At 41.7% G+C, this 16,108-nt stretch overlaps 1 protein-coding gene across 3 annotated transcripts in view; it reads right to left on the bottom strand.

The window, feature by feature from the left end:
• PTPRC (protein tyrosine phosphatase receptor type C) overlaps positions 1-16,108 on the bottom strand; it is a 140,778-nt gene that overhangs the window by 75,215 nt on the left and 49,455 nt on the right. The window contains exons 1-4 of one of the 3 annotated variants that reach the window (XM_059728437.1): positions 13,282-13,429; positions 12,352-12,492; positions 9,901-9,936; positions 536-757 (exon numbers count right to left, since the gene is read on the bottom strand). In XM_059728437.1, coding sequence (XP_059584420.1) covers positions 536-757; positions 9,901-9,936; positions 12,352-12,492; positions 13,282-13,414 — 532 coding nt within the window. In that variant the 5' untranslated portion in view covers positions 13,415-13,429. Of the gene's footprint in view, positions 1-535; positions 758-9,900; positions 9,937-12,351; positions 12,493-13,281; positions 13,430-16,108 lie in introns of those variants that run through there. The other 2 variants (XM_059728438.1, XM_059728439.1) reach the window with 2 other exon arrangements.

Raw genomic sequence — 16,108 nt, 5'->3', positions numbered from 1 at the left:
AAAAAAAAAGTTTATTAAGTGGTCCGCCAAGACCCTCAGCAATTTTCAAGTGGTTAACGGGAAAAAAAAGTTCAAGAACCACTACTGTAGACTACCGATTTTGTAAACTGTAGTGTTGAAAGTGTAAAAGATTTCACAGCTGAGGTCCTACCCCATGTAGATGGCTGAGACAGGACAGGACAAGTGATGCAGTTCAACTTCTACAATTCTCTCTCCCAGTAAGGACTCTCTGCCAGATAATGACCTCACAGGGTTTACTCACATCATTAACAAGCCTCTGTTTTGCTGTCTTTAGTTATTTGGGTGCTGTACTTACCTACATTTTAAAAACTTGGTCTCAAGCTTTACAGCAGATAGTAGGCCTGATTATAAGACTTTACCTCTAGATCTGTGCCTACAAGTGCAAAAGTCAAACTTTCAGCACCCAATAGCTCATAGGAACCTTACCACTGGAAGATTTTTTAAATGCCGCATCCTACTCATATTCATATTTTTTCTGAATAAAGCCTTATAAAATTAATAAAACTGTACTTACTAGGTGGAACAGAAAATGAAAGATTTCTATTGCATCCATCCTTAAATTCCAGGTAAATGTTATATTCTTGACATTCTGTGAGGTTTTCAATAGAGGAACTGTTTGCTATATTACACTCAGGTTTACAGAAGCAATTTTTCAATATCAATCCAGAAATGTTCAATGTTGCCTTGACTGAGTCCTTTAAGTACTTGTAAGGACCCACTGAAGCGATCTTTTTTCCTGAAAGAGAGAGAGAGAAAATATTAAAATTACTAGTCCCTTCTTTTATTCTTGTACTTTCACATTCTTATGTTCACTTTAGCTATAAAGAACTCATTCTTTTGGATATATTTAGTATTGTGGAATGCAAATTTATTTAGGGGAACCCTTTCATTAGGCCTTAAACTTCACTTTTTGGGGGACAACTAGAGGAAGCCAGGTTGAGTAACAAAAAGGCCTTGTGCCCTACTTTGGCCTTTTAACAACATAGTTCTAGTGGAGCTGAAACTGGTTGGCTTAAAAATATAATAATAAATAAATAAAACAGGATAATGTTTTGCATTTCTACTTACAGATTATGAGCCTACCATTTTTGCACAGATTAATCCTTCACTCACAGACCCCATTACATGCTATAGGAGAGAGACATGCTATCATGAAGGAGCAGATACCCAGTTTATGCATAGGAAGATTCTTCAGATTTGTTCTGGAAAATATACTCTGGCCCTCAGTTATAATATTAATTAATACAGTGTTCACTAACCAATGTTGGTGCTGGTGTGGGCTACAAGCACAATATGGCAACACTGATACTAAATTTGAGTTACCATTTGCTAGTTGTTCAGAAAAAAAACAAAACTCTTTTCAGATTGGGACACGGGGAATGAAGACCCTTCAGGTATTCAATGAGAAGGAGATAGTAAAATTTTCCAAGTAGAAAATATTCAGAATAGGCCAAGGCTGGTCAGATGGGTCTTTTGGAATGATGGCATTGGAGGGAACAGGCATTTTTGGGTGTTGATGCCGTAAAAAAATTAATTGGATTATAGATTTTAGTCAACAGGACTATTCTATGTCAAGAACTATGGCAGACCCTTTTGGGATTCTCCAGGGAAATGGAACACAGGATGGGAAGGAGCCCCATGGCAAATCTCTGGTAGACACCAGTGTGCTGCATTAAAAGCTGTGGGATGTTCAGGAATAGCTAAACATTTTCCTCAGGTGTGGGCAAAACAAACGAGTGTGGAAAAATTGAGGCTGAGGTAGTAATTGAGGACCCTGATTCACTGCCTCAAAGACAATACCGATACTCAGTAGAGGTAGGAAGCAGCATCTGGGAAACTATAAAAGCACTACTAGATCAGGGAATCATAGTGGAACAACAAAGTTTAAATAACTCACTCATTTAGCTTCTACTGAAAGCAGATGGAAAGATGCAGATTACTGGGCTCTTAATAAAGTGTCTCCCATGACTGCCTGTGGTAGCAAAATATCCAGAGCCAATGGCTGTAATAGCAGAAGGCTCCAAATGATTTTCAGAATTAAATATGTCCAGTTTCGCAGTTCCCTCCATTCCGACTCATAGTATAAATTTGCCTTTATCTTCCAAAGAAAACAGTATAAGTTTAACTGGGTCCCACAGGGGTTCCATAATGCCCCAGCTATGTCACACCCACATAATGAGAATGTACGACAAATTGGCAGACTAAAGAAGAAAACTTGGAAGTACCAGAAGAAGTTTTGAAGCTTGTACACAGGACTGAGTTTAAGATAAGCCTGGCGTAGGCATAACTGGGCCTTTAACAGATATCATTCCTAGGAATAATGCTAGGTCAAGAAGGGAGAAGCACAGATAATCAAAGAGTGGAGCATATTCAGAAACTGCCAGCCCCAACAGATGTTACAACCTTAAGGCCTTTTTGGGCCTGACTAGACTTTCCCAGGACTTTATTGAGGGATATACCAAAAAGGCAACACTGCTATACAAGTAGTTAAGGGAAGATGCCCATGGGACTGGGAACCAGAACAGAATGAGGCAGTCAAAACCCTGAAAGAAAGTCTAAGGCAGGCTCCAGCACTGGTCTAACCCCATATGGAAAAAACATATGTTTTACAGTTAGCCACAACTGCTACAGGGCTGGATCAGTGTTAAGCCAGAATCACAGTACTGATCTGACCAGTAGGTTAAGCCTCTAGAATACTGACCACAGTGGAATAGGATTTTACTATCTGTGAAAGGGAAGTGCTAATCTTAGTGTGGGCTATGCAGCACTGGGAGTACTTGGTGGGTCTCTCCCTTGACATTGAAAACCACCCATACCCCAGTGAAGTATGTGTTATCTGGAAAGGCTAATCATGGCCCTGTGTCCAACCCTCAACTGGCAAGATAGATGCTGGCATTGTTAAACAAAGAGAATTGTAGAGAAACAGACAGGTTTATCCCCAGTAGCTTACAGTCTAGTAGTGGTAGGGGAAGGAGAACATGAATGCCCCACAACCAGGGTCTGCACTTTTCTTGACTGACATAACTTTAGAAGAGACCATGGCTGGGGATGATGAGTTATGGTTTACGGATGCATCCATTTATTATGAAAAGGACACCCCATATACAGGGTATGCTGCCATGAATATAATAAATTGCCAAGATTGTAGCAGTGGCAGTAGCCTTGGAGAACACTTCATCTGGAAAACTCATGGCTGTTTTATCAGAGTTGGATTGGGTAGTCCAGGCTGCAATAAACTGGCTATCCATTTGGAGGGTGAGGAATATGAAAACAGTATATGGTAAACTGGTAACACATTCTGGGAAGCTGCTTTAACTAGCCAAATTGGCAGCACAGCAGTAGCAGCCAGTCTACAATATCAAGGTTAAAGTGAATAAGCAGGTCTAATGAGCCAGGGGGCTCCTGTTACTTTAAGAAAGTGCAGCATGCTAAGCTGGCTGTGTGGGGCTGCAGCAGCAGGAGCACAGGCTGGCCCTTAATGAAGAGAAGAAACTCCTGTGTGTGGCTAGGGAGCCCATGGTAGGAAGGGAACAGGGCATCAAAGCATATAAGCCCAGAACCTGAGCCAGGGCAGGTAGTCAGACCCTGCATGCTTCAGGGAGAGGAGCTCCCCAGGAAACCTGGATGCAGGAAGCAAGCCCATGGACACCCAAGCTACCCATGAAAGCAAGAGTGAGACTGTCACTGGGAAGTATGGTTGGGTATTAACCCTGACCAGAGAAAAACATTGTGGAAGCAGTTTGATTATATTTTTGTTGTGCTGCTGTTTGTTTGTTTAGGACTGAAGGATTTGGATGGTTTGGAGGCCACAGGGGTCCCTGAGAAACACCCAGTAGACAGTTCCCTAGCAAGGGTCAGGGAATAGGGACCAGGGGCCTAGAAGCATGGGACAGAGGCCAGAGCCCAGAAGCCCATGAGCATGAGACAGGTATCAGGCTCAGAAGCTGAGGTCCAGGACAGTGGACCTTGCAATAGGGGACCTAGCTGGTAGAAAAGGGCTTAAGTCAGAAAGGCGGAAGCCCCAACAAAGGTTCAAGGCTTGAGAGGCTGAGTTCAGTGTCAGGGCCAAGACTCCTCCCTCACATACACACTAAACACTCACCGACATCTGTAAATTATGGTGTGACTATGGTGGCAGCTGAAGGGCACTATTATTGCCCCTAAGACACAACTGGGGTTATCTTAAAGTGGAAACCCACCCCATAGATTTTAGGGCAAAGGAGTCCTGAGGTTTGGGGCAGAGAAGCCTGGAGAACTGTACACCAAGGAAAGGCACCCAGGAAGAGACCACCCTGGTCTCTGGAGGCAGCCTCTCAAGTTAAAAGATCCCCAAAAAAATCAAGCCATGGCAGGAAAGAGATAGGAGGTAAATGGAACCTTGGGATGTGTGGGCAGGCAGATCTGACCACTAGGGGGCATCAGATGCCAGGGGGATTGCCTGAGCCTGTCACAGCAGGGAACAGAAGAGGCTCAATGGAACAATCAGGTGGATCTGGAGGCCAAAGTTGCACCCAAGGAGGGGAGCCCATGGGAAAAAGAAGCCAGTGAGGTGGTAATGGTTGTCCAAAGAAAAGGTGTAGACTTGGCCTCCTTGCAATAGGAAGATGATAGTCTCCAGGAATTAATAGATGAGGGAGAGTACTGGGAATGGAAAATATGGGCAGATCCCTCTGGGCTCATGCTTGTACAGAAAGAAGGAGGGGACTTCCTTGTTTGGGCGGTGCCAAGATACATCAGGACAGAATTGGTTGCTTTGTCTCATGACCAGAGCCACCTTGGGATACATAAGACTTTAGCCTGAGTACAAGCCACAGGGTAGTCATCCAAAATGAGAAAAGATGTCAAAGTATGTAAGTAATTGCTTACCCTGTGCTGCTAACAATCCCAAAAGTACTGAAAAGTAGTGAAAGGGCCACTAGGACACAAACATGTAAGCAGACCCTGAAGTAGGTTATAGATTGACTACATCAGCCCTTTACCTTAAAAATGCTGAAGGTAATAAGTACTGCTTGGTTAACATGGATAGTCTCATGAAGTAGATAGAAGCTGTCCCCTCAAGGAATAACACTGCCAATACCACAGCGAGTGTGCTGGTAGAGCAAGTCTTTTCCAGGTGGGGAATGCCTAAAGAAACAGATGCAGACCGAAGACCTCATTTCACAGGAGAAGTTACCAAAGGAGTGTTCCAGGCATTTGGGATCAAGCAATGGTTACACACAGCAAGACACCACTAAAGTTCAGGGCAAATAGAAAAAACTAAACTCACTGTAACAGGGGGCCTTCCTGTGGCCAGTCGGCCATTGGCCTGCTCACCTATTTCCGGGCCAACCGCCCACCTCACCTTGTTGTTTCTTAATTGGTTCTAATTAGGCGGGAGGCTGCCCATTCTTGCCCCGATGCCAGGGGGCGCCATCTGTGGCTCCATTCCTCCCCTACACTGCAGCCCAATGTTTCCAGCCTACAAGCAGACCAAGCTTAGTCCTTGTTGTCAGGCCTCATAAACACACACACATTCATACTGCCTTCCTCTCACTAGGGTCTCTCACACTCCACCCCTTTTCACAGGATCTCTTTCATGCATCAACTACTTGTACCGCCTTGCTTCCTCTCGGAGCCGGCCCCTTCGGCCATAGGCTTTATGTAGCGCACACCTTGGGTGGCAGATATACCATCTTTTGGGCCTCTCCCATGACCCTCACTAGGATAGTGGCCAGCCAATTACCTGACCGGGGCCAAGTTTGCCCTGGCTCCTCCCAGGGGCAACTCTATACAAACTCACACACACTGGGCTCCCAGCCCTCTGGTTTCCCCCTCACTGGGGCTCCACACTTGCCCCCTCACTGGGGGCCTGCCCTTACTGGGGCTCCACATCTTCCACCCCCTCAGTGGAGCTATGGGGCTTCCCTCCCCGGCGGGGGCTCAGGTGGCCATAGCCATGTCTGGCCCCAACTGCTACCCACAGTGATGTGGGGCCTAGGGGTTATTGAGGCACCCTGATCCGCCTTCTACCAGGGTGTTAACTGGTCTGGTATTTTCCTGGAGGCACCCGCGCCACTGGGAGCCCCACCAGGCCATCCAGTCCTTGCAGAGTGCAGTTTTAGGTCATGCCCAGGACCAAGAGTCTCCTGCCCCTACCTAAAGATGTTCTCATACATCAGCTCAGCCAGGCGATGTTTCTGCCTGGCCTTACAGCAGGAATCTGCTCTGTTTATAGGCAGATGGTGTCTCAAAATGGCTGCTGAGATCAAACACCTGCTGGCTGTTTGGCTCAGCCCTTAAAGTGGCAGGCACCAACAGTGCCCTGCCACACTCACTTTTTACCACCTTTCTCAAGGTGGTTGTCATCAACAAGGGAAGGATTGGAACCAGAAGTTTCCCTTAGCATTAATGACCTTATGGGGAGCAGTTGCATTCCATAGCATTATACCCCATAAAGCCATGATGGTAAGAGACATGAGATTACCAAAACAATGATGGCTAGGAAGGGAGCCCCTTGATGAAATGAAGGCCAGAGTATTGACTGATCAGTGGGTCCAAAACTCACTGATGGCTGTATCGGTCACTCAAGGACAAGTAGTCATAGCCTTGAAGGCTAATGTCCAAAGAATGGACAAAGAGCTAGGGCCAATCCTACACCTGGTTGAAGGAAGTGTTAGTAACCAAGTGATGTATAGAGGGATTAAGGCAAAAAAATCATGCTTTAGGATCACCATGGATGGGTCACATTCACATCATAAATAAGGCCAGCATGATGGTACATCAGATAGAAATATGACACAGGAATAAATAGTCCAAAATGGTACCAGGAGTGATATAATCCTTTTGTTCCATCCAATAAGGATGAGGTATATGCATGTTTTGTCCTGCAGCAAACCAAGATGTGTCACCCCTTTGAAAGACTGGCTCGGGCAATAACTGGAATTCTTATCATTTGGATCCCAGGAATTGGTTTGAAGCACACCATTTATATAGAGCTAAAATACCCTCTGATGTGACAGTCCCTTAGTGAAGCTATGGCTCAGTATGAAAATTAAATGTGAAATTAATGTCACCGTGACAACTCACAGTAAAGGATGGGTTATTTCCATATAGTGGGATGGAACACCTGGATAAGAAACTCAAATGAAAGGTCTATATATACAGTGAAACTTGCTCCTACTGTAAAGGTGACTCTAATTTTAGATAGCAACAGCAAACCTAGTTATGGTAATAGAACAAAGCATAATAAAAGGAAAAAGTGTGGCTTAATTACACACTAACAAACCAATCATGTGGTGTTAACCCCACCATACTCATGTAAAACATGCAATCCACACCATGGATAATGGTAGAATACTTAAAATCCTGGGATTTGACACCAGCAATTGAACACAAAAGTCCCTATGGAATTTGAAGGGACTGTATGTAGAAAGTTTTGGCTATCCCTGTACACCACTTAAGGCTAATTGTTTTATTTCTTCAGAATGTTTCAGTAGCCTCTATTAAACCAAGGTATGCCCGCTTTGCAAAACCTTATATACAAGGATGGGAAACATGGATAAATTCATGGAAACAGGCACCAACTTTGGTTTTCAGAAGTGGGTGTTTGCAGATGTAAAAAAACCCAGAGCTTTCATTTAAACTCAGCATGTTTCCACAGTGAGCCCCGCACATGCCCAGAAGAGGCAACGTGCTACTTCAGCCCTTGGACCAGCAGCTGTAAAGATCAGGTGCTTTACTGGGGCTTTTTTGGCACTTTTATCTAATAGCTGATTTAGCTAAAAGCACCAAAAATTCCTGCTTAAGCTTCCTATCTTTACATATGCTGCAGAGCCAGGTTGAAATAACACTGCTTCTTCGGGTAAAGTGTTGTCGTTTTTTGTTGTTTTTTTTTTAATATCTGCAAGCAGCCTGCAGCCATGGCTGATAGGCACTAAGCACCTGCTAATTTTTTTCAATGAGTGCTTGAGCCCTGGGGCATGCATGGAGTCAGCGCCTATGAAAATAATCACAAACCAGAGAAAAAAAAAGATTTAAGAGCCATATTAGGAGATGCTGAAATGGGGACCAAGGTTTTAAACACCATAGATAAGGAAGTTCTATCAAACAAATTAGCCACTGTTGGTGGGAATCTAAAGGAATTGTACATCCCATTAAATTCATAGCTATAAGGCTTAGGAATGTTGTGATGGCTAGAGGTGCACGTAACAGAGGAACTGTTTAATTTTCCATAGGACACCACATCTGCTGATAGCATTAGGGGAAAGGCAAGAAATTACATCCCTAGCACTAGCATGCATACAGGTTACAAACGGTGACTGCCAGTGTTATCCAAGAATTATGTAAAATAGTATGGGATACTGCCACTGAAATGGAAAGACAACTGTAAGCCTGGTAGACTTTAAATAATTTTACGTATAATGCTGAAACTAAAACCATTCCTGCCAATGTGGTAACTGTGAAAGGGGATGAAGGTTGTAAGGTATACCCTATTGTAGCTTTGGGAAATAATTGTAAATGTATTAATGATGCCTGAAGACCACCAGTTGTGTTCTGGACAAAACAAATTAGGAGAATGGGAAACTTCAAGTGTAGTGGTATGTATTGTTGAGCAAGGTCTAGGATTTATTCAAGAAGGAACACCCCAGAATCCTTCTGATGAATGCATAACCCATGGAAATAAAGTGCCACTTCCAGTTAAGAAGTGAACTGAAAATAGGAAATAATACTGTAACTGTATGCATAGGATCAGAAGCATTCTCTTTTAAAACAAAGTGAAAATGTTACTCTCAATGAAACAGTACCAATTGCATTAAATCAGTCTAATTATTGTGTGTAGACTGTAAGCATCTTGTAAGTGGACTCTCATTTCCCTATTTGCTAAAGGAAATGTTTCATTTTAGAAACTAAAATATTTTACAGCTTGAATTTTTAATTTTTTTGTTTGAAATGGCATTTTGCTATAAATTGCTCCATCTTGCATAAAATAACAATTCATGATATGAGTGCAATATACAGATTTTATGACAGTATAAAAATAGACAACAATTGATATTTTTTGGTAACTGAATGGCATACAATACATAATACACTATGCAGATGTGTTCATATATATGCAGGGAAGAATGAACTCTATGATAATATCAGCTAGAAACTATTGTATTACAACATAGTTCCTTGACTCAACAATCTTGTTTGTGAAAAAATTTGGAACTTTGCTTGTTTGTTGCTGTTCAGTTTCCAGTTCACCCCCACCCCAGCATGCCCTCACTATGAGCACAAAAGTAAGGCTTTATTTGTTTTTAATCAATTGTTCTGTATCATCTGTAGAATTTTATTTCTTTTGGGATATAAAAGATAATTAAAGCAAGAATCTAAGGGCATGTGAATATAAATAAATTACCACAAGCATGGATTTGCAGTGTATCAGCTACTCTTGTGATAACTATCTTTCTATACACCTTTATACATAGTCTATGAAAAATGAAAATATATAGTCCATAACAAATGAAAGCTCATCCATGGTAGCTTGCCCCTCCGTGGAAAAGCTTAGCTTTCATCTACCATTGCATAAGAGCATTCACAGAACCAGTTACTACAGTGTAGGTGATATGCTTTGAGACCCTCGACATACTACAGGTTCTACATCTGGTGGTGTTACTCCTGTCACAAAACAGAAGCAAGATGTCTAAGCAGAATGTGAAGCTGGTCAAAATTGTGCAAAAGCTTGTAGAACTGAAAAACATCCCTTCAAAACAGTAACAAAGCTCACAGAACAAAATAAACTGCTTGCATATCTGCTAATTTGAGCTGCTGATTTACTATCTATATATCAATTATTGTAATCAGATGAGGAGAGTTTGTTTCTGGTTTAAAAGAGTACATTTAAATATAACTTACCACAGTCCACTTCGGAAACATTTGTTGGAGTGGGTGCTGTAAAAAGAGGAAAGAACATGAGAAAACAGGCTTATATTAATCATTTGCAGGAAGGGGAACTGTTAGTACATTTATCTGAGATCTCCAAATATTTGTTTCTAAATAATATTAGCCTTTTTATGCTAAAACAGTTGGTTTAGAATAAGTCACATTTTTCTGTTCATGTCATGGTGGGCACATCCACAAGTGATGATTTTTAAGGCTCATTAACCATTTTTAAGGTGCATTAAGGGTGCGGATCTACACACGTGTGCCCTTAATGCAACTTAAAAATGGCAATTTTAGGCTAATTGTGCATAAAGTGGGTAAAATTTAGGTTGAATTAGTTAAGGCACCTTAACCCACATATAGATGCCTTAAGGTGCCTTAATACTGTTTATGTTGACTGAGCAGCCCAAACTCAAGCCTATGTTGACTGAAAGCCAAGCCCATGGGTCCCTGTGATGCCGCCAAGATGAAAGTGCGGCGGATGCTGTTCTACAAGGCACACACACTGGAGCTGGAGTGGTGGTTCTGGCAGCAGCACTACCTGTAGGTGTGCCAACTGACTTGGGACTAAGTTGGCAGAGCGGGCAGGAGGTGTGAGGGCTCCTGTCAAAGCACAAGGGAAAGATCCCCTTGTGACTCCCTGGTGGGGAAGGGGGCAACACAGCATGGGCAGGGCCTTTGCTTGCCTCTCACTCGAGGTGGGTTTGCTGGCCAGACAATGCAGTCCTGCAGGGGTGGGGTGACTCACTGCCTGCCTGGGATTCAGGTGCCCTTAGGAGCCCACACTGGGGCTTCCACCCAGGACAGCAGGCAGGACTGCATCTGTTTCAGCACCTGGCATGGCTTTTTCTGCTTCTCCCACCTCCTCCCCAGGAAAGTGCATAGCTGCCCTGATGGACACTGCCCATGGGGCTCTGCATGGTTCAGCCTGGGCTGGCTAGGAGCAACGTGGGCAGAGGCTAGGCTCTTTCTGGACTGCCTGATCCATGGCTGAGCCTCCACCTGCATTGCATCCAGCTTGCCTGGGCTGAGCCATGCAGAGGCCCCAGGAGCTCATGCCACATCTCTGATGAGCAGTGTCCAGCAGGAAGGCCAGGCTCTTGCCTGGGGAAGAGGTGCGTGGAGCAGGGAAAGCTGTGCCAGGTGCTGGGGGCAGATGCAGTCCCAGTCTGCCTGCTGTCCCAGGTGGGATCCCAGAACAGGCTTCTAAGGGTGCCTGAATCCTGAGTGGGAAGCAAGGCATCCTACTCCTGCAGGGCTGCATTGCTTGGCCAGCAAATCTGCTCCAAGGCATGGGAGAGCCACTAGCAAAAGCCCCGTCTGTGCTGCGCTGCCCTCTTCTCCCCCCCAGGGAGCTGCAGGAGGCCTCTCTCTTATGCTCTGACAGGAGCCCTCGTGCCTTCTCTGCCAACTTAGTTCCATGTCAGTCAGCACGCTGACAGGTACTGCTGCTGCTGGAACTGGCACTCCAGCTCCAGTGTTTGCACCTTGCAGAACAGCACTCGCCGTGTCTTCTTCTTGATGGTATCCAGCAGCAGTGCAGAACACCACAGGCTTGGCTCCAGCTTGCTGTCATCCAATGCTAGGGAGGCAGGAACATGGGGAGGGAGTTAGGGCCGGAGCTAGGGCCAGGTCCAGGTCTGAGCCAATCACATCTGGGAGAACTGGAGACTCTCACTCCCTTGGCCAGCACTGGGCTGCACTGCTCAGCTATGCTGCCATGGACTCCTGTGGACTATCCAGGGTGCTGCCCAGGGCAGGTTGCCAATGCATTCAGTCAGCAATCCGCATTCAGGTTCCTTAAGGTGTGCATGTGTAGCCACACATCTAAATCACTTTAATGCGCCTTAGGCTAAGGTGCATTAAGTTTAGGCACGCATAAATTCATGTGTAGACATGCCCAGCATGTATTTTATATCTGTTTGCATAATTGATTATAAGTTATAACTTCCCATTATATGTTTTACAACCTATAGTTCCATATGCACAAGCTAAATTATTTCTCTTATTGATATGGTATTAAAGATATGAGTGATATTACTCTTTCATCAAAATTGGAATATCTAGCTAGGACATAGTCAGAATTATAGAATAGAGAGTGTATCAATCATGATATCTACTAAATAAATAGAATCCAATTACTTGGAAGATAATTATTTATTGAAGTATAAAAACAGGTTTCACCATTTTTTTTTTTGATGAAAGAACAAATAATACTTCCTGTTCATAACTTTCATAAAGGAAATATGAACTTTTAAATAAAATTTAACTATCAAATTGACAATAGTAAGCAGCCTGGAAAAAAAATTAGTTTTTTCAGTTGAATCTGTGACAAAACATATTTTTATTATTTTTCAAAGATAAAGCCACTTTAGGCTCTGACATTTCACATGCATGAGGTATAACTGTGTGCAGGTCTGTCACCTATTGTGAGACTGGAAGCAGTTGTAGCCATGGAATGTGAGATGTCTGCAGAAGACTGAGAAATGTTTGTTGAATTGCTGGATGGAGTAAGAGTCGTGGATGGTAACGTGGAGGCATGCAAGGGTGATGGATTAGAATAATCTGCAAGGAAATGAACAGAACAAAATACTATTAAGAGATTCTCTCCGCTTGTCTGTGTGTTCGTATTAAAAGTGTATCTTTCCTGTTGGGTTTTTTTGTTGTTGTTGATATCTTATCACAACAGATGAAGGACAGAGTCATAAATAAGGCTTTATTAGTCTTTTCATTTAGAAAACCAAAAATATTAACTGTAATTTAAAATAACCTCAGATGTCCACATAATATATTAAATCCTGACATCATTAGTGAGACAAAAATTCTAACTAAATCAATTGGAATTCAGCCATCATAATGGCTTCATAATTTGTCCTTCTCTCAAATTAGGAAAAATAATAATTCTTATTCCTTACCATAGTACCAAAAATCTGCAAACTCTGCCAAACTTACTTCCATAGGAACCATTTTTCTCACCTCCAAGTGCTTGTATGATCAGAACTATAATCTCAAAGTACTATAGATACCACATTTTAATTAGAAACTACTAATTCTATTCAGTTTTTTTATGGGCTCACTTCTGCAATCCTTGCTCTTGCAAAATTGTTGTTGAATGCCTAGGAGACTTGTGAGAAAAATGAATGCAAGATCAAGCCATAAGATACAATCTGGAAATAAAATGCAGAAGCCCATTTTTTGGGCATTAATTGTGCCATGTATTAACACGGTCATGCTTTGCTGAGGAAGAGCTGTTTTAAGAATTACTCCACTCTCAACCCATATAGAACTCCTCCCCATGAACAAATCAAGACAGGACTACTGACAACCTGGGACATCTAAAGGAATACAGCAAACCTGATGATTTATGTATGGTGGTAGCAGAAGTGTGTGCGGTAAGGGCAGCAGAGCTGCTGAGTGTCTGATTGCTGGTTCCAAATGAAGAGCTTGAGTCTGCATGAGTGGTAGTATATGAGCTGCGTGTTGACATGATACCTGTAGCAAGGAAGTACAATTATTTTTGTTAATGTTTCCCAATATACTATATGCAGAAAATGATAGTGCCATGTAAATTAAGTTGCTGTACTTGGAAAAAAGTACTAAAAGGAAGGGAATTGAGGTCTGACTTCAGGTCATAAACATACTTGAGCTCACCTTGAAGTAGCTAGCCTGGTTATCAGTAACAGTATAGTCATGGGAGCATGAAGAAAAGCATAAGGTGTAAAACCAATCACAGACACTGGGTAAATAAGCAATTATTCTGTGTTCAGCCTTGTGCTAAATGCACCTACACTGCTATCACTCCCTGAGCTACATGGCTTAAAGGCAGCTTGGGGATGTCAGACCTCTGAGTAAAGTACAGGCATACCCTATAAGATGCATGGTTATACAGTATTAGCTCTTCCTTTATTTTGGTGGGCAATCAATTGTATTTAGTTTGTAGCATAAAAAACAACTGGCAAAAATAGAAAAATACAATGTAAGCAAAGTTATTGGAAATATAAAGCTTTTACAAGCTCAGCACCTAAAGTTCTGAGTGCTCTGTTCTTATTAACTGACTTCTCTTGCTGAAGTCAAAGGTGAAACTTCCATTTAGCTTCAGTGGTATCAGGATAAGGCAGAATGTGCCATCTATTTTGTGAAGTAGTTGGGTGCGTACACACGTACTAAGTCAACTTAAAATAAAGTGACTTAAAGTTGCCTTAACTAAGATGATTTAAGTTAAGCCACATTGAAGCATACACACACACACACACACACACACACACACACACACACAGCTCCTTGACACCTTGCACTTAGAGTCAACTTAAATAATGCAACTCAAGATGATACACCTTGGAGCTGTATGATCTTGCACCACATTTAAGTCAACTGTGCTCCCTATATGTGCTTATGCTCTAGCAATTAAGTCAACTTGAAAAAGTTAAGTCAACTGTCAGAAAGTTAGGGCATTTATACACATACATTTGCCTGCTCTGATGTGCTGGATTTTGTCAAAGCAGACTCAATTCATCTATTTGACAGCTACTTCACACCAGATTAATCAAGTCTGCTCTGCATACAAGCTGGCACACCCAGAGCTGTGTCACATGCATTTGTATAAATGGTGAAATGCATGTCAATGCTGAGAAAATGGTGGTGGTGAGCTTTTGAACTAAAACACTTTCAATGTCTTTTAGTTTAAAAGTGTGCTATTTTCTCAGTGCTAACGCGCATTTTGCTCTTTATAAAAATGCATGCGCCACAGCACCGTGTGCTTTTAAAAGCACCCAGAGCTCTGGCACAAGCATGTGTACAAATGCCCTTTGTACTTGTGTATGTACCCAATGGGTGCCATGCACAAAATAATTTATTTTTAACAATCATTAAAAAAAAACAAGTATGAACTTATCTAAAGCTCATTTAAAGCTAGTAAGACAATTTGTCCAGTCATATCTGAGCAAAATCATTAAGTCAAAATTGCTTCTTAAATCCTATTAGAGACATCTATGCAATTAGTTAAGTGATTTGCTCAAGTGCACAAAACCCAAAGAGTGGCAGAATTAAGAAACATTCAGTATACACAACACCTTGCATTTTTTAATGCATGCCCCTTATAGGGGGAATAAATGTGGGAATAACTGAAATTTTCTAGAATGTTAGGGAAACAGGTGGCACTTGTAAAGAGAAAAGTTTTCTTCCCTCATGTTTGAGACAAGACTATAACCTTTCAATCCATGCATGATTTAAAAGAAATATGACCTCAGGACACCAAAATCATACTAAGATGTCCTTTGGGATTGATGAGTTGGCAAAGCACTTTGTATGGTGTACATATATCTTAAGTCAGCTGTGAAGTAGATATATTCTTTTTAAGATACAAGTGTAAATAAAAGACTATAGAAAATTTGGAACTTGAGTTTCCTATCATCAGTGATGGAGGGAAAGGAATCATCAGAATAATATGGTGCATAGAAAACATCACTAACTGTACTAATGATATTGGTGAGCTCCCAAGGAACAACCTACAATAGCCTTGGTGAAATCAGACATTATGTAAGATATACAATACAGATTAGATTCTGATATACTTATTCACAATGCAGTAAACATGAATCAAAATGAGTAAGGGGGACTACACATAGTGTGATATTGTTAAAACATCATTCAAAGGTTCAAATACAAGTCTGTCACAGTATGATTCCAAAAACAGCCAATTTAAGATTATATTAATTTTTTAGGTTTTGTAGTTACTCCTCTTAAAATGTGTTAATCGAATTTCTATGTTGTATTAATATTACTCCTACTAAAATTTTAATGTGATTTTATGCTACTAATTTGAGTGGTAAAATGGATTGATCTGAGTGAACTTAGGATCACAGTTGTTAGAAGTTTAAATTAAAATGTAATTAATTTTCTTGAATTATTTTGTAAACCTTGGTAAAAGTTTGAGGGAAGAAAAATGTGAAAATACTATCCAACATTATAACAAAACCAAGTAACTATGAGCATTTTGCTATGTATTGTAGTAGATGTCATTTCAGAACCTACCATGCTCTAGTATTAATTACATATATTACATTTCTGCTTAGAGGCCAGGACTTTGTTGTCTTATATGATGTACAAACATATAAAAAAAATCCTTACCTGAAGAGCTTATTGTCTAATGAATAATGCAGTATCTGTGAAATACTTATTACAC

The sequence above is a fragment of the Alligator mississippiensis genome, chromosome 5 (assembly GCF_030867095.1).
Source record: "Alligator mississippiensis isolate rAllMis1 chromosome 5, rAllMis1, whole genome shotgun sequence".
Lineage (NCBI taxonomy): Eukaryota > Metazoa > Chordata > Crocodylia > Alligatoridae > Alligator > Alligator mississippiensis.
Note: the sequence above shows the minus strand (reverse complement) of the source record. Positions and strands in the feature narration are given on the sequence as shown.